At 54.4% G+C, this 18,848-nt stretch overlaps 1 protein-coding gene across 2 annotated transcripts in view; it reads right to left on the bottom strand.

Annotated features, from left to right (window-relative positions):
- TBX5 (T-box transcription factor 5) overlaps positions 1-17,696 on the bottom strand; it is a 43,655-nt gene extending 25,959 nt beyond the window's left edge. The window contains exons 1-6 of one of the 2 annotated variants that reach the window (XM_053928456.2): positions 17,065-17,696; positions 12,912-13,096; positions 11,233-11,327; positions 8,976-9,095; positions 8,062-8,209; positions 4,412-4,564 (exon numbers count right to left, since the gene is read on the bottom strand). In XM_053928456.2, coding sequence (XP_053784431.1) covers positions 4,412-4,564; positions 8,062-8,209; positions 8,976-9,095; positions 11,233-11,327; positions 12,912-13,058 — 663 coding nt within the window. In that variant the 5' untranslated portion in view covers positions 13,059-13,096; positions 17,065-17,696. Of the gene's footprint in view, positions 1-4,411; positions 4,565-8,061; positions 8,210-8,975; positions 9,096-11,232; positions 11,328-12,911; positions 13,097-14,790; positions 14,856-17,064 lie in introns of those variants that run through there. The other variant, XM_045200867.3, reaches the window with a different exon arrangement.
- Between the last annotated feature and the right edge of the window lie 1,152 nt (positions 17,697-18,848).

Here is an 18,848-nt window from a genome sequence, read left to right on the forward strand (position 1 = left end):
TGCTTTGGAAACTGAGTATAGATGTCTATGGGGCTTAAGAATTACCCTTGAGAAATGTGATTTACAGCTAAGCTTGAGAAATACAAGCTTAGCTGTAAGTGAAAATGTCCATCTTATTTCGTAACAAAAATGCCTTCTTTATTTCAGTCCAGGCAATAACCCTGTCCTTGAGCTTCCCTTCTGATGGGCCGCGTGTCAGCTCGCTCACTCATGGGCGCACGCGCACACACACACACACACACAGCAGATTCACTGTGATGTCTGAGTTCTACCCAAAGGCTCCCCTGGAAACTGACTCCCATCCGTCCTACAAGTGGACTCTCTCTGCCGTGAGCATAAAACCGGATATCCGGGGGAGGGGTGGGGGCAGGTGGGGAAAAAATACAAATATAAATGCCAGTTCCAACCAGTGAGACAGAGGTTGTAAAAATTAATGAGAATAATTGTTGTGAATTCTTGCTTTTGAAAAAAAAAGAAAAAGAAAAATCCCTCACGAGGGCCAAAAATCTTAATTATGTCTCTCTATTAGGGGTTCATTTCCTGGTCCCAACCAGAAAGCTCATACCTCATAAATACAGGCTCTTTACACAATGATTTAAGCAGGAGGAAAATGCCTTTTAATGGCAGAGCAAGTTAATATCGGGGGATAGACGTGCTCGCATACACAGCCATTGTTGCAAGAGCAGGGAAATGAAATGCCCACGTGACCTTTTTTTAACACCTAAATATTTCTAGGGATCGCTCCCGGAGCTGCTGACAACTCCAGTGAAAACCTCACAAAAACGTGTTTCACAGAGCGAACGTCGCTGGGGAAGATTCAAGTTTTTAAATATCTTTTTCAAGCTGTCGGCCATCTGGGGAAATAACTCCCAAATCCAGCCAGGGATCGCAGCTGGGCTGAGGAAATACGCCGTGCCATTAGCAGCCTGTGGCTCACCGGTGAGTGACTGCAGCCTCAGACGGGCACTCTGCCACGTACCTGCCTCCCCCTGGTCCCGGCACCCGCGCACAGATCATGGTCATCACTGAGCCCCTCTGACCCCCAAATTGGCGGCTCCTCTTCTCCCAAACTGCCCTGGCAATCAAATCACATGGACCAGCTCACGTAGTCAAAGCAACGCCGGGCGAACAGCCCTGGGACTAGACTAAGAGACTCGATCGGTGAACACGCTGAGTCCCAGAGACTAACCTTTTGCAGTTTTGCAACCACAGGAATAAGAACTGATTGAAAATCTCGGTCTTTCAGATTCTAAAACAGTCAGGGTAGGAAAGGGTTTTCCAGAGCCTGAGTTTTGGATGGAGTCGCCCTGTTAATAAACCGATCAGTTACCGAGTCAGCCAATGGAACTGTCACTGACACATTGTGCTCTGCTTGCTCTGTGCCAGGATCCGCCAGACACCCGTCCTCGGGTTATCTCACGGAATCCGCACACCAATAATAACAAATGAGTCTTTTACTTCCCCCATTGTACAGATGGGGGAAAGCTGAGTGAAGCAACTTGCTCAAAGTCAAATGGATTTGAACGCAGGCAGGCGGCCTCCGGAGCCCCAACCTTACCCCTACACTCGGGTGGCTCCTACCCAATCAAGTCAGGGGTCTCAACACCAGGTCCAGGTGGGACAATGAAGTAACAAGGCAGAGTAAATCACACCCCGGCGGGCCCGCTGATTTAAGTCACACGTCATATATCCATGCAGGGAATGCGTGTAGCGGCCCTGGACTTGAACTGGAAAACTGTACTGCTTGAGACTTCCTCCTGACAAAGCAACTAGGTGCCTTTCGTGCTCACAACTGGAAGGTGGAGGGAACCTCCAGGCGGGGAGAGTGACGGAAAGCTGTCTGCCATGAAATCCCTCTTTCAGAAGCCAGGCTGGCTGAAAAGACCTGTACGTATAGCTCAACGGAGTTCCCCGGACCGGCCAAGAAAGAAAAAAAAGCGATTCCCGTGTGTGGTCATCAAATACGCGAAAACCCAAATGCATGTCTGGAGAGGCACATTTTTTTAGACCCGGGAGCATTTAGACACACAACCCCCCTAGACTCCACTCAAAACTCACACGCCTGCACCCCGCTGGTCGAGCTCTCCTTTGTACAGGGAGACCGCTAGACACACCCACCAGGGAAGACATTTTTTTTTTAAGTAGAAATTCGGTAGACTGAAATTTATATAACATTAGTAACCAATGTCAACCCAACAAATGAAACTTTTTTAAGTGAGAAAGAATAGAAATGTGGGGTGTGCTGGGCACAGTCACAAGTGGTTGGGGTGCTAGTTTCCTGAGTGCATACGTGTTAAACTAATGAAATTGTGTGCTTCCGAGTTACAGTTTATTGTATGACAATTATGACTCAATAAACCTGTAAACAGAGCGGGAAAGAAAGGCCCCCTGATCTACCCATGCCTGAGGGACCCTAAGATGGTAACCACCCAAAGCTGAGGAATTTCCCCCAAAGGATCTGACCATCCACGTGTTTCTCTAGCAGGTTGCTATCATCTGCCCACCACGTCCTGTTCTTTCTGTATGAAGCTGGGCTTTCTTGGAGGGCGGGGGGAAGACTCAACATATTTTTGGACCCTCTTTCAGGGCTGGGAATACATATATATATGGAAAGTAGCATGTTTGTTGCTATTTTTTTCCATTTTTCATCCGTAACTGTCACCGCAAAGTTAAACATGGGTTTACAGCAGCGACAGGGGAAACAGGTTTCTAGCAGCCAGCCTCAAATTAGCCTGAAATGGCTTTGCAACTCTCAGGGCGTTTGGCTTCATGGTTTAGCTCTTGTCGGTTCAACGAATGGAGGGAACTCAGACAAGTCCTCCTTCCCCTTGAAAAAGCCATTGTGTTTGGGGGAGAGCAAGTTTTCTTCTGGAGGGAAGCTCTCTCAAGACCTGGGTTCCCAGACAGGCCTTGTGGCCTAGAAGGGACCGTCCATCACAGCTTGGCCCGGCCGCTGACAATCTGAATTTAGAGATGACTCCACGGCATTTTGTAACTACCCTGGCTTCACAGTGGGGGAGAGAGGGGCGCCTATCTGACACCCAGTCTGTACTGGAATGAGCATCACTGGGTAACTGGAGGCTGCAGGGTGCTCTCGCCCAGCCTGGCTCCACAGCCCCTGTAACTCCCTTATCTTGCAGGTGGTGATAGGCCCTGTGGAGGGGGAGGGGCGTCGCCATTCCCACATCCATCTCCTGAAGTTGTCCACGTGACCCACCCTCACTGATCCCATATGGAACCCCCTACTTCTCTGTGTAACAGCCCTCTAACCCCAGATCACTGCTTAATACTCTTAACAGTCTACAACCCCACCGTGGCCGCGGCCGCTTCCCAGCGCCCATATCCTGCCTTTTCAGATTCCAGATCTTTTCATTAGGAGCCTTAGAAAAGACTCCACCCTGCCCTGCCCCCAACGAATCCGCATACCCTCGGGTTTCTAAAGAACGGACATCAACTGTGACAAGTCAAGACAAACTCCTGCCTCCTGAGGAAGAATAGGTGATGCTCCCCTAACCTGTGTTTATGGGGTGCCCTGTTCCAATAGCACTGTCAGGCTTTGAAATGCCCAAATCAGAGGCTGGATTTCGAACAGGGTGACATCTGACATTGACACAATCAGTCTGGCACCATCCCACCTCTACCCCAAACTGCAGCCGTCTTCCTTGCCCCAAACGAAGCGTTGTCCCACGTGCACGACTCCGCTCCGCCCCCTCCTCACCAAGCTGTGGTTTTGCAGGGTCCTAGCTAAGTCCTGGGAGCGGTGGTCTAGGCTGCTGGTGGCCAGGCTTACTTAATTTTGTTTTTGTTTTTCTTTTAACAATGCAAACCTTGCTTTAGCGTGTGCTCTGGGGGCAGGCGAGGGGGAGGTCAGAAGTTGCTGAAACCAATTATAGACGCATCTGGAAAATCCAAGCCCAAGGTTTCCGGCAACTTTGCCACCTGCCCTGATGGGAATTGAAATGCATCCAAAAGGCAGAGTGGAGGAAAGAAGGAGGCATCCCAACAGGAAAGTGGCCCCAGGAAGCGTAGCCCCAGGCTCCCACCAAAGAGCATGGAGTCAGGCAATGAAGTGACCCTTCTTCTCGTGGGCTGTTTCCTGAGTGTAGTGGGTTGCCTCCTTGTTGTGTTGGGGTGTGTGGACATCTGCGGTTTGATAAAGTTTGTTTCTAACTGAGGTGCATGCGTGTGCATGGGGCAGGGGTCTGCCAAGCTCGTGACTATAGTACAAAACAGCTACAATCCTTAGGCTGCAGCTCTGTCCCAGCTACACAGCCCCTTGGGGGGGAGCACTTGGTGCCTGCTGTGCAGACTGAAGTTGCCCTTAGCTTGAAGTTTCAGCGGGAGACCCCTTCAGAGTCCAGCAAACGAGTGGGCAGCCCCAGGCGCTCTGGTTCCTGGGTACCGGACTTACCTTGTGATTCTGGTAGGAAGTCACCGCGATAAACGCCGTCTCAGGAAAAACGTGGGTGCAGAAGGCAGTATTTTTTGAGCCAAATCCATTATTTTCGTCCGCTTTCACAATGTGTAATCTGGGCTGGTATTTGTGCATGGAATTTAGAATAATCTAAAAATAATAAAGAAAATGAGATTGTAAGAAAAATGAAAATCCCTTTGTCTCCAGCTAAAACCTCGCTCTCCACCCCCAAAATTAGCCTCTTCATATAGGCTCTCGGGGGGGAAAAAATAGTCCGATTTTTTTCCCTCCTGTTTTGAAAAGGGTCCAGTGATTTCATTAAAAAGAAACATTTCAAAAATGACAATTTCCAACCGAAAAAGCCAGGGTAATATTCCAGGAATCTACCCAAAGCACACACGGCAGTAAATCAGAATTCTTAATAAAGTTTGCTTAATAAATTAACTCCCTACGTAGGGTACTTGCCGCCCCCAACAGGAGCAAGGCAAGTCTGGGGCAAGACAGTGGCGCCCCTGGGAAGCCTGGGTGACAGTGTTTGGATTAAAGGGGAGAAGAAACAAACAAATAAACAATCAAACATACAAATGGCCCACCCCACCCAGGAAAAAAAAACCTCGGGAAAATGCAAACGAAGAGACCAAGCTTTTGCAGAACTGGAATAAAAATCACGGGCTTGGCCCTTTGTTTGGAGAATGTGTGAAAGTCGAGGCAAAAAGAAAATAATGGGGTGGGGGGGACTCTAAGGATGGGGAGAAGATGGGGGAAGTACCCCACCCCACGCCCTTCACCACCAAACAAGGGCCTGGTTGCCCTGAGATTCTCTTCCATTTTTTCAACATTTCAGGATCCACAACTTGGAGCCGTCTCCAGGCTTGGCCCCAGACAGAACTGCTTCCCCCACTTTCTTGGGAATATTCTCTGCCTCCTGCCTCTCGATCTTCTCCATGTTTGGGGTGCTCCCAGGGACAAGCGGGGTCTGACTGATGTAGCTGTGCAGCTGCTACAACCACCAGCATCAGTACTAAGTGGGGGACCTCCAGGTCTGTTCATAGGAGAGGAGCATCCTTCCTAATAACCTGGGGGCGTTGTTCTGATGACGCCTGGGTTTACATCTCCCCGAGCCTGTTAACGCTAATATTAGTCAAACCGTTCTGATCTGTGCCCATCGAATGGGCGAGTCTCAGCATTTAAGAGGCTGGAAATCTGGCCTGCGTTTTCCCTAGGACCGCAGGCCGGGGCGGGGGAGGTTGTCTGGCTGTCTTTGATTGTTTGCATTGATGACCCAGGGGCAGGGTTCTTGGGCCAACCCTAGAGACCGGCCTGGAGGAGGGGGAGGCCCCGGTGACTCCTCCGGATCCCAGCCTCGCGGCTCTAATCTCCGGCCTACGCAGCGCGGCCGCCGGCCTGGCCGATAGCTCTGGCGGCGTGGCGACAGAGAGACGCAGCGGGGCCCCGCGGGCCGCCGCAGCCCCCAGGTCGGCGCGGCCATCGTCCCGGCTTAGCCAAATTGCTTTGACGGCCGGGGACAGTGTGGAGACATCGGCGGAGGGCGATCTAATGGTTCCTAATTTCATTAGGACAGCTGGGGACTCGAAGTCTGGGGTTTGGTGTGGGTTTGCGTGGCAGCTGCGGAGTCAGGAGCAGCTCTGAGTGGGCTCTCTTTCCCGGCTCGAAGAGCCTGAAACCCGCAAGGGCGCCCGGATATCCATGGCGGGACTGTGTGCCTCCCCCACCCCACCCAGCACGACCCCAAAGGCGTGCCCAGAGCCCCAGAGGGAAAGCTAGGAGCCCAATTGGAACCGGAGGGCAGTCCCACTTCCTGCCACCAAGATCCCAAGCAGGACCCCACAATAGGGTCCCAGCCTCTAGAAGGACGCCAGCCAGACAGCCGGAAGGTGAATGCTGGACCTTCACAAAATAGTCCTGTCTCTCCCCAGTGCTTAACCTCAATTATCCGTTCAGTACCTGCAGGTACGGGGCCCACGCCACCTGGAGATCATTTTGATTGTGGGTGCACCAGCACGCAGGACTGTGCAGACACAGCACCTTGCTTTAAATGAAAAGGAGGCCTGCATTTTTTCCCCATAGAAACGGCCCCCTCTGCACCATTCTGGGTGCTCCTGACCACGCAGAAAGGGAACTGGCCTTCTCTCTGGCCCTGTGACCAGCAGTTCAGTCTCCCCACCAACCACGTGTAGACAGCAACTTTAAGCACATCGGGTGGATGGCCCTGGGGTCCCCTTCCCACTATAGTCCCTGCCTCTAAGGCCCCACAGCAGCAGATTTCTCATTTGGGCCTTCACGACCTGACCTCTGTGCCCATCAAATCCATTCGCACCCAGTCCCCTCCTGTCCCCAGAGTGGGGACCATGTTTCTGCCCATTCTCTCTAAAGAGAACATAGCAGGGAAGGGGGCACTTTTGGAATTAGAGACCTAGCCTCAAATCCTGTTCCCAAACACAAGCTGTTTGACCCTGGGCAAGTCCCCTCCCCTGCCCTAGACGCCCAGTTCCACAGGCTGCGTGTTTCTGTCCTCCAGGCCGGCACCCCCCGCCCCCACCCCCAGGCTGCTGTGAGGGTCAGGGTGGAATAGACAATCCGGGGATTCCAAACACGGAGTTCAGAGACCGTGTTCCATCCTGGTGATGAATTCTTTCCACCAAAGGGTTCTAGGGACACTCTCCTACAAGTGAGTGTGTTGTTCACATTTGTTGTTCTTTGGGGAAGAGAGGGTGACGCCCTCTGGAACATTTGCTAAAAGCTACACATCTCTGGGAGGGTGGGGGCTGCCCACTCCCTATCCTGTGTGTGGTTTCAGAGGCTTCCCCAGGCTCCTCTCTCTGGGGGCTGATGGGACCCCAGGTTTAGGACCCTAGTCTCGATTTGCCTGCTCTGGGCATCGCTGGGGGAAAGGGAAGGATGGAAGCTGGGAAAAACAGGTCTAAGCATCAGGCTAAAAGGAGTAGGGTCCCAGAGTTCGCCTCTCGTGTGTTGGTGTGCCCACCTGTGAAAGAGGGGTCGGATGGCCTGGGGTCTTCTCTCTGTGGGAACACCCCAATCCTAAGGCAGGTTTTGGAAGGGGGTGGGGAAGGTGTATCGGCCCCCACCATGTCTGGCCCCTGTGCTGTCTGAGCTGTACCCACTAAGTGTGAGCATGTTTTTTTATGCAGGACTGAAACATAGCCCCCCCCCCCACCCCTAATCACAGATGGGACGGGGGCAGGGCACAGACCGGGTCCCCAGCCCCCAGGTCCACCCGGGACAGTGCAGCTTCGGTCACACCATGACCCCTGCCCCATCTCCATCCACCCCGGGGAAATACAGACTTCAGAGCGTGGGGTAGTGGGCCACGGGGGAGACTGCGGAGGGGCAAACCTCTCAGTGGGAGAGAGTTGGAAACGGAGAGGGGGAGAGAAACCCAACAGCTGAATTAGAGGCAAGGGAAATAAGAGACAGGAAAGAGAAGAGAAAGGAAGGACACACTCAGAAAGAAGGCGGAGAAAAAGACCAAGGGGTGAAATAAATGAGGTAAGGAAAGGAGAAGGGTGGGCTCAAGAAGCCAAGGAGAGGAACTGGAAGAGAAGGAGGGAGGGGGGAGGGAAGGGGCTAGACCTGAGGATCTAGGCTGGGCCACGCCAGGCACTTACATGCCCAAACGGGTCCAGGTGGTTGTTGGTGAGCTTGAGTTTCTGGAAGGAGACGAGCTGCCGCATCCAATGCGCCCCTGTGGCTGGCGAGTCCGGGTGCACGTACAGACGGCCCGGCATGGCTGGCTCCGCTTTCCCCGTCACGGACCTAGACCAAGGAGAGGCGGAACGCCCAGCCTCAGCGCCCCGGAGCGCGGCTGGTTCACACGCCTGGCCTGGGCTGCCGAAAGTGAGAATGATCTGGAAATGGCCTGACCCTCAGGTCTCCCTGGCCCGGCGCTGGTATCAGGCAAGCTTCCCTCCACAGCTCTTTTTTCTTCCACCTCATCCCTCCCCCCAGCACCAGGGGCGCCCGCGGGGCCTGGCAGCCCCTCGCTGCCCACCATCCGGCAGGTTCTGGGAGCCAAGGTGTGCAAAAAAAGTCTCGGAAAAGTCCTTGAGGGCTTTCGAAGGGGGCTTCGTCTTCAAGTCTTGGCAGCTGTGGGAGCGACCTACTCAAGGAACAGGCCTCTCCTCTCCACTCTTGCCTGTTTTACTCAAATACCACGGGCCGATTTTGCAATTTCATAAAAAGGCAGGTTCAAAGCGAGTAACTCATAAAAAGTAACTGTAAATGGTTTTATACCCCCAAATACCTCCAGTGCTTGGTAACAATACCCTTTTTAAAAAATCGACAACCCACGGGGGCGGCAGTAGACAGAGGCCTTTCACTTCCTCTGAGCCTCAGTTTATTCGTCTCTAAAATGGGGGCTTAACAACTGCTCTTTCTTCCTTTCAGGACGAAGTCAAAGGGATGCAATGAGATAGGCCAGAAAAAGCCTTTCATTGAAGGGTAGGAACTAAAAAAAAAAAAAAAAAACGTGGAGTGGGTCAGCGGTGGGAGTGCCCGCCCCACCTGACATTCGGAGGCCTACCATTTATTATCTGCAAACTTGTATCTGTGGTCATCTGCAGGGACGATGTCCATGAGGAGAATGTACTTCGTTTTGGGATTAAGGCCCGTCACCTTCACTTTGTAACTGGGAAACATCCGCCTGGGAGAGGTGCGGGAGGAAGACATGACGAAGAGAAGAAGGGAGAGAGGGAGAATTAAAGCTAATATTCTGAAGAGCACATCCACCGATTCTATGGAAGAAGCCATTCCTATAGAAACGGGAAAGAGAAAAGTGGCCCCCAGTCCGCTCTGGCTAAGATCCATCCCGGGTTTCCCTTGGAGTTATGGGGAGGAGAAAGGCGGAGAGAGGAGGCAAGCCACTGCGTCTATTTAGGAGGAAAATAGTAACCAGGAGGTAGGGCTCTTGGAGAGCCGGTTGGGAAGACGGCCTGCACGGGATCCCCATTTCGACTCTTGCTTAATGTTCTTTTCAGAGCCCGACACCTACTTTTTTAAATTGGGGACAGAAGGCAGCTTCTGAGGTAAAAAGCTGGCCTCCCCATCTACCCAGCCAGCTGCTTTGGTCGATACGGGCAGCGCTGCCAGGTCACCTGGACACCAAGGCGTGTGTGCCCCTAGGGACAGAACACACGTGGGTGCCCACACAGTCCTCATCCTGGCTTCAGTCCTCCGCCCCCAGAAGATAGCAGTGGCTGGTGACCTCCAACACACATCCCTTGAAAGAATTTATTCCTAAATACCCCATAACTTCTGCAAGGCACTCTCACTCTTCCTTGGAGAGTCTAAACTCTTTGGCCCTTGGCAAAGAAATTCCACACCCAACCAGACTGGGTTTCAGAAAGGGTCGGGGTCTGAACAAGAATGGAGGATCAGGTGGTTGGGAAACCAGTGCCCCAGAACTGCGTGCACCGTGCCCACTCCCTCTCCCTCCGCACACAGCTGCACCCCCAAGTCCCATCCTGCCTCGGGAGGAGTGCGCCCTGAAAAGCAAGCATATGCAAGGCCGACCTGGGGTGAAAGGCCTAGCTGCTGGATCCCGGCTCGCTCAGGGATGGCGGGAAGGGCTGAGTGGAGGCCTCTCCCTTCAAGCCTTGGAGGGGATCGAAGCCACGGTATTTATCGGCCCGACTGAGCGCGGCCGGAGGCGGAGGCTGGGTACGCCGCGCGCGGGCCTTTTATAGTTAAATGCTCTCGGCTCAGGCCCGGGGAAAGGAGGCCCGGCCGCGGCTTTCCTTCCCCGGTGGAATGGGAAGAAAACCTTAGTTCTTTGGTGTAAACAGAACGCGCCTCCTAGTTCACCCAGGCCGAGCGGGGGAGCAGACATTGTTTAATTTCAAATAATAATAAATGTCACTGTTGTCAGTTTATTGCGGGAGGCTTCGGGCTGGAGAGCCGGGGGCGTCTGGAGAGGCGGCTCCACCCTCCCCCTTCACACACTCGGTGGCTTGGGCCTATCGACCTCTTCGGCTTCATGGGTCGACGCGGGGCCTTCTGTACCCACGGGACGCAGAGGGACAGTTGGTAAGGGTAGCGACGTGGCCAGGATGTCGCCAGGTCTGGGCACCCGCGAGCACACTCATATACCGAGATACAGAGCTGCACGACTCTCCCACCCCCTTCCCCAGAAGTCTAGCATTTAGCTAAAACTCGGCGAACTTTAAAAGGGAACTGCAGGCCGAGTGTCTTGGCGAAACTGCTGTGTTTATCGGTGTCTGTATATAGAGCCCGGACGAGCCCCGGGTCAGTTTCAAAGGCTTCGCCTGCTTTCTGTAAACAATGGAAGAGGTAGCGAATACATTCAACGATTCAGACTTGGGCAATCGGGTGGGACTCTGGAACCATTCCAAGGTCAGGCAGGGTGGGAAGGAGGATGGGGGCGAGGGATCAAGTCTGAAACCCGTCTCATCTCTGGGTCCCCTCTGCACCTCTCGGTTTCTCCGTTCTCTCTCCCCCCTCCTCTCTCTTCTGGTTACGAATCTGTCCACAGAACACAGCCTCCCAAGCTCTAGATTCTCCTTATATAAGAGGGGGAAGGAATGCCCAGTGGGAAGAAATGCCTGTTTCTACAATTGACCCCTCCAGGGATTTACTCCCCCCCCACCCTGATGGGGATCACTGGAGGAATTCCCTGGGCCTCTTTAACCAGAATCTGGTCAAACAAAATATCGTCTAGTATCGATCCCCCTCTCTCTCTTTCTCTCTCTCCTCTCTCCCCTTTTCCCCTTCATCTCTCCCACAATTTCTCCATTACCCTTCCACAGAGACAACTGGCTCACCTCCCAGCCTTAGTTATGATCATTTCCGTGCCCACTTCATGGAATTTCAGCCACAGTTCTCTTTCATGGAGAAACACCTTGATCCCTTCCATGCCCTGGAAGAGAGAGAGGAAAGTCACACAGACAAACCTGGGCACGGTGGACCTTCCATCCACAAACTCCCGCCCCCGCCCCAACACACAGCCTTCTCCTTCCCTCTGCAGCCAGTGGGTGAAGAAGCTAAAACTGCCCCAGCCCCGCTGCAGAAGGGCTCTGGGCTCTGGACCGCTGGGCAGCCCCTGCCCAGGAATCCCTCTACATGCTCCATAACGGGAAGGGGGTCTCTTTCTAGTGTTGCCTACACAAGACTAGAGAAAAAAACCCACAACTGTTAGGGTGCTCCAGAATGTCCAACGGGGGACAGGACTGAGAAAAAAACCAGGTCCAGTCGCAATCTGCTTTCGCCAAGATGTAGCTAAAGAAATAAATCCCCAGTCTCGAAAACCCACTCAGGATATTCTCGTGGAGACGCAGGTAGCCACAGGCAAGCATTCCGATGTACAAATACTGTATACGTGCCTGTTTATTCTCACCACGGCAATGCAAATCTAGACCTAGGTGCGATTTTAAATTTACAAGTATTTATGCATTATAATAGGTTCCCGCAGTCCAAAACAAAAATGAATTCTCAAACGTCTGTATTAATAAGCCTTCCAGGCTCTCCTCACATCCAGCTTCCTTCATTCAAGCTGTTTGAACTACGAGCATAGCCTGAGCCATTTAACATTTCCACGTTCAACTAAGCGTTGTTTTACAAAAGCGATGCAAAGGAAGTGCGTACAAAGTCTTCATTTTGCAATAATCCATAACCGTCTAATGAGTGGATGTGCTTTTCTGTAAAAAGGGAAAAAAATCTAAGTTTCCACAACTGCGTGCCCACTTCTCTCTGCTGCTCTACAAATAGACATGATTTCCTGAGACCTGTGAAGGGCAAAGTAGAGAGGCGACGAACTAGCCAGGAAGGACTTTGAAATCCCCGAGAACGGTTTTAGCTATGTCCCTGTATCTCTTCTGCTTGTCACGCTGCTTCGCGCCATCTGACAGCTTATTAAAACTCCTCCGGGTCTTCTGGGGCTGCCCCATGCGCAGTGAATTCACCGCGCCCAGCTTCCAGCCTGGCGAGCCCGCGGCTCCTTGCGCCCTCTCCGCACAGCCCTGCGCGCCAGCCGGCCAGGGCCGGCGCCTGACAAATGGTGCGCCGCGCGGGTCCGGGCGCGGGCGCGGAGGAGGCGAGCGGAGGCGAAGGCGAGCAAGATCTGAAGAGGGGTCAAGCCATCGCTCACGCCGGCCTGAACCGGCCGCTGACCTGGCCCTTAATGAGGCGCGCGGGGCCCAGTCTACACCTAGTGCATCAGGAAAGGGAGGATCTGCGTTCTTGTTAGCTGGCCCCAAATAGCCGGGTAATTAAGGCTTCTTAACAACTCAAATGCATTTTTTAAATCTTCTGGCCATAACGATAATCTTAAAAATAAAATGGATTAGAATATACTGGTGTTTGGGGAGGCAGGGCAGAGGAAGGTGTAACTGAGTGGGGACAAAAAGGGAAGAGAGCACTCAGGGGCAGTGAGCAGCCCGTCCCTCCTCCCCTGCGAGAGGGACTTGGGTTTCTGCAGAGGACCCCTGGGCGTGGGTCTTCTTACCTGCTGGGTGAAGGCGGCCTGTGGGGACGAAGGGGACTTGCTGGGGGCCCCTAGGGCGCTCTCGGGTTTTGAATCGCACGGTAGATCCTTTGAGTCAGGTTCCAGGGGGGTGTGCGCTAGGCCAAAGCCCTCTTCTGCGTCGGCCATGGTGTGCCCGGGGCCCTGTGACCGCGCGGGGTCCTGCACTGCGGACAGGAAGCAGAGAGAGAGAGAGAGAAAGAGAAAGAGGTAGAGAGAGAGGGAGAGAGGGAGAGAGAGAGAGGGAGAAGTTGGAAGCCTAGTTCAAGTGATAACAGGGAGCAGTAGGGGCCCCATTTCCCAGCTACCAGCACCCCCGTTCCCAGCTGAAGGAAGCTGCAGAAGGTCCCGTTATTATGACCATTACTATTACTTTAGGATCACGCACAACCTCTTGTGAAAGACCCAAGTCAGACCGGGAGGAGGCGAGGCCCGCATCTCCCCTGCGCAGGCTCCCGGCGATAAGCCAGCTGCCCGTCAAATTTGTCTGGACTTCTGGAAGAGCCAATAAAGATAAGGCCTGGGTATTTTGGGAAGCCATTGGGTACGAACCAAAAACAAAACAAAAACCGAGTGTCCTTTTGAGAATTTTTTTTGTCTTCGTCGAATTACAGATCATCAGAGCTCTGTTTATGAAAACTCGCCAGCGGAACAGTTTGGTGCAGCCGGCAAAATGTCTGCAAGCACCCGCCTCTTGCAAAACCAAAAGCTTAAAAGGAGCCAGAGTTGCAGACCAAGAGACCTGTCCCAAAGAAAATTCATGTTCATCTTTTATCAGCCACAGGCCTTAAAATTAAAAATCCTTTAACGTGAACAGTCCTCCCCTTCCCCCCAACCTTAAATAACGTTAAAAAACAAAAAGAAACCAAAAAGACAGCCAGGCAGGAAAGCGCCGCTCAGCAGTTTCTAGGGAGACGCGCTTCTGGGTGCCCAAGGCCAACGCTGTGCCGGCCGCCCGGGGCGCGCGTTCTCCGGCTTTCTCTGCTCTCCAGCCCGGGTCAGGAATTTCTGTCGAGCAGCCAGGCCTAGAGGAGCTTCTCCGAGCTTCAGCTGGGCCTGGCTCGCTGGAAGTGCAGGCCCAAGCTCTGCACTGGCGAGAACAAAATGGGTCCCAGAGAAATCCTGGGCTTCGGGCGTGGATTCCGCCGCCTAGGTTCCACACAACGGGCAGAATGGCCCGGGTTTGCAGGCACAGGGGGTCGGAACACAGAAAATTGCAGCTGCAGAGCTAGTCAAGCCCGGAGGAGCCTGTCTCCTGCTCTGATCTTCCGATCTCCTGTACATTCCCTAGTAGGGATTTCCTCCCTCCAACCCCAGGAAGACAGAAGGAGGCGCAAGGGATGGCTCCCCAAAATCTCACCCGCCTCTCCACCAAAAAGCCAGATCCCACCCTGGTCTGCAGTGGCCGGAGCCCCAGAAATGGTGCTGAGGCCCAACTCCCAAGAACTTCCCTCACCACACCCTTGGGGTTCTCGGGAGGCGGTGATGGGAGCTCCGCAGCCGGCTCACAACAAAAGATATCGGGGCGGCGTCCCCCACGTGCGCTCCCGTGCACCGCGGGCCTCGGGGATAATCCCACCCCCCGCCCTAGCCAGGGTCCCGGGGAGCTAGGGACTGGCGAAGGAGAACAAGATGCGGTTTGACAGAACCAGGCCGCGGCGTCCTGGAAACCACGCCGTTCCCCGGCCGGGGCCGCTTGCTCCGCTCCACGCGCCCAGGGCTCCGGGCCGCGCGAAATCTCTGCGAGCCGGGCTCTGCAGAATCCAAGGCGAAGCCGCAGTACCGTCAGGCGCGCCTCCCGGAGCCCGCTCGGCCGGGGGCTCCCTCCCGAGCCTCCCGGGCCATCTGCAGGCAAGGTTACCTCGCTCCGTGAAGCCGGTGCATTCACCACATCCCTTGTGCTCCTAGCAGGGAAGCCGGCGGCGAGGCGGGGGCGCCGGCATGGTGGCTCCGGGTTTATGCAGGGTACTGCGTGCCCAGACTAGCGGCTACTGCTGCCTACAAAGAGCACCCACCGCTGGAGCCTCAGCAGCCACGGCCCACCTCCAACACACACCTCCTCTGCTCTGCGCTGCTCTCTCCCTAAAGATTTCCAAGTTGTCAGGCACCAGAAGGGCTCCAAAGAATGCAAAACGGCAGCCTCGGGGGACACCTTCAATAGGAAAAGCTCAGTGCCCTGCTACTCCCTGGAACCCCCAGGGAGGGGAACCTCAGGAGACCAGAGGAAGCCGTGGGAATGGTCCAAGTCCTCTCCGAGTGCCACTTTCAGGGTTAAAGTTCCGGAATCCGAGGTAAGATTTCTCTCTCTCTCTCTCTCTCTCTCTCTCAGAAATACAAGCCGACTCAGCTGAGCTCAGTGACGTTGAGCTGCCTAGATGCTTACAAAGTACTGGAATTGCCTATCCAACTAGCTCTCACTGCAGGCTGCCTCTCTCCCTCCCTCCCTCCCTCTCTCTCTCTCTCTCTCTCTCTGTCTCTCTCTGTCTCTCTCTTCCTCCCTCCCTTCCTCCCTCCCTATCCCATCCCACTCCCTCCCCCAACCACATTTTCCATTAGATTTCCCGAACACTCACATCACAACACGACTCTCAAACTCAGACCTCCAGATCACCCCCTCCCCTCCACCCCCTTCCCAGAGTCCATCCATCTTTGCTGCTCTGAGTTAGGCTCGGTGGCTGCAAAAAATCCTGCACAAATCATCGCAGAAACCGGTGGGCTTCTGCCCCGGGAAGTAATCTCGGCGACGCGGCTGTGCAGAGAACGGAGTCTGAACGCAGGACACCTCCTCTGCAGCCTGGCCCGGGTTCTGTCTCCAACGCTGACCTCAAGAGGGAGAGCTACATGACCCCGCCTGGCCCAGCCGGCCGCCCCGAGCCGCCCTGACATCTCTCCCCCTCCCCACTCATCACCCAGACTCTCAGTGACTCTGGGGTGAAGGCAGGGTGAAGGTGTGCCGGGATGGGGGTCTGAGATCAAAGATGCCGAGAAATCGCCATTGGCCCCCACCCCCCAGGGCCACCAGACCTCCCTGGCTGGATGTGTATACAGGCAATGCCCAGTTTTATTAAAATAATCAAACAGTCATTGGGGGCTGGCTGGGGTTTCCATCTCCTTTCGGCTCCTCTCCCTGCCCCCTCACAATGTATTGTTTTGAGGGTTCAGTTGAAGAGGTCAATAGAAGCATAAACGCAGTCAGCAGGTCTTAGCCTGAGCAGACCCAGACTGGAGCACCAAGTGCTTGGAATAAATGTCAGAGTTCCCGTTCTCATCTCCTGTACCCCCTCACCCTGCTCTTTTCTGGGGCTCAGATTAGAGACTTGGACCTGCAGGCCAAGGTCTGGGTAGAGGGATGAAGGGAAGAGAAACCTTCTGGAGGTCAGCCGTCACGGTGTAGCCCTCTGCGGCCGCGGGACAAAGTCCTGGGGCAGGCCCGGCATGTCACTGCAGAGTTCCAAAGTGAATTATCCAACCCCTAAAAGTGGGGCAGCCGCGGAGAAAACTGACCCGGGCATTTGCTACAGTTCTCACTCCACCTTCCAGGTTTGTTTGCAAACAGCCATTCACGGAGGCTGTTTATTTAGTTGTGAAAACACCCTCACCCTTCCAAAATGTCAGCTCAGAGGACTTTGGGCTTGCTGAGGAGGCGACCCCCAGGGCCAAAGACGGAAAACAAACACGGCTTCGGGATGAGGCGGGATGTCTGCATCTCTGGCAAAAGGAAAGGGAAATCCAGAAAGACCTCTTCAATCCTTGTAAATTCTCAGAGATTTGCGGATAAAATAAATTCCCATAAATAACCTGCAGGGCCCTCTCCAGAGGGAGAATCTCAACTCCCCCAAGTCGTTGCCTGGCCGGATTCACTCAAGTTCGTGGAGCCCAGATGGTGCGGGCCACCAAGCAAAATTGGGATTTTGAAACCTCCAGGGGGAATCAGTTCGTGCCAGGTGACACCCCAAGGCGAGGGGAGATGCAAGCGGACGCACTCGCATTCCGCCGGGGAGAAGTAGCAACACTGCGGGGGGGGGGGGTTCAACAGGGCCGAGATGGGGCAGGAGGCCAGGGGGCCGGGGGCAGGCGAAGAGTTGAGAGAAACCTATTCCCCCTCCGCCCCAGAGCTCTCCAGGGGGACACTCACCTCCAAAAATCCCACCTCTTCTCTCCAGCGCAGAAGCCAGGAGTGACGCCTCGTTGGGGTGGGGGTGGGGGGGCTCAGGTGAAGAGTTTGGAAAAGACCCCCAAAAGAGACCCCTTTTAGGCCAAACCTTCTTCCAGCGTCTGTCACGAGCAGCATGTACCTCCCAGCTCGAAGTTGGTTTGTGGTCTTCGACAAATTAAATATTACTGTTTATTACCAGGCATACCCCAATAAAATAAAGAGGCAACTAGGCGATACCGGCTATCTCACCAGCCGCTGCACCTATAGGACTTGGAGACGTCACGAGTCACGCAACCGGTTCGCGCGCTGTCACGCTCGACTGGGGGGCAGTGGCGGGAGGTTAATTTCTCTGCGTCTTCGCCTATCAGTCCCCGGGGTCCGCGCAGCCACAAGTCCGGGACGCGTCGGCCACGGGAATAAATAAAGAAATAAACAAACCCAGCGCCCTCTAGGGAAATGGGGGTGGCGAACTTCAGACACAAATTGAGCCAAGATCGATTTTCTTAGGGAGGGGGAGGGGGCCTTCTTGCGAAGGGAGGTGGGAGCCCACCTCAGCCCACAATTGGAAAGCAATCAAGTTCCAGTGCAAGCGAGGTCTCTTGCAGGAGGCAAGAGAGCCCTCTTATTATTTAAAAATTATCCCCCCCCCCCCCCAGGAGGAGCTCTCGGCAAAGTGAATGTTGCGGCGCCTCTGTAGCTGGTCATGTTTGGGACGCGATAACTCAGTGTCCCCTTGCAGACCTTCATAGAAGTAATTACTGGGCTATCATAGAGGGGAAATGACACAGAGACGTTGGGAGGAAGAAAGAGAGTCGGCTGTAGTGTTTCTTGCTGAGAAAAAGTCCATTCGTCCTTTAGCTAACTCCGGGGATGCAAAGCGGCCGGGCGGGGGCGGGGTGCCAGTGGGTGGTGGGGTGGGGATGGAGAGGAGCGATTTCTGCAGAGAAAAATTATAACGTCAGGGCCTGCAGAGAAACGAGGAGCTCTATTTTGTTTTGTCATAACGTCTATTTTTATTTTTGTTTTCATCTATGGGTATAACTTCTACGCAGCCCCGGGAAGGATGCGCGCGAGCTTTTGCGCGCAGCTGGAAACGCGCTGGGGTCAGTTGGGAATCGCGTACTGCGTAGACGCCCACGGCGGCGCGGAGAAGAGAGCTAGGCCTGCCCAGCACAGAGCGAGCGAGCGAGCGAGCGATGGGCCTTCTGGAAGGGTAAGTTCTCCGCCAAGGGGTCCCCCTAGGGAGCCGGACTTCGGAATCTGGACTTGCCCCCAGCTTCGGTGTTCGATCCCGGCTTTCGCGCAACCCCAGTCCCCAGGGCCTTCAGAAGCCTGGCCTGGCTCCAGGCCTGGTTCTTCTGGGGCTGGAGCGGCGGCAAAAAGGGCAGCATAGCGGTCGATTGAGCCCCCCAAGGAGCGGAGGTCAGGCCCGCGGGGAGAGCACGCAGTTTCAGCGCCGGACGCGGGCGCCCAGGCCAGCCGGGCCTCACACCCCTCTGCTTCCAGCAAGGCAGAACCTATGTCCTCACCCTGGGCCAGGCCACAGTGGCTTCCGTGAGCTTCGCTTTCGTTTCCCAAGTTACTCATCATTATCTTTTCCTCAACCCGAGGCCCGTGGATGCAGAGTTTGCTCCCAAATGCCAAGAGCGCAACCCGAAATAACTTCACCCAAAGTCTGGAGAGGAGTTGCTATTTGACCTGTGGGCCAAGGTGGGCTAGAAACCGAGGCCTCAGCCGCGCTGGGGCAGCGAGGGGAAAGCAAA

The sequence above is a fragment of the Desmodus rotundus genome, chromosome 7 (genome assembly GCF_022682495.2).
Source record: "Desmodus rotundus isolate HL8 chromosome 7, HLdesRot8A.1, whole genome shotgun sequence".
NCBI classification, from domain to species: Eukaryota; Metazoa; Chordata; class Mammalia; order Chiroptera; family Phyllostomidae; genus Desmodus; species Desmodus rotundus.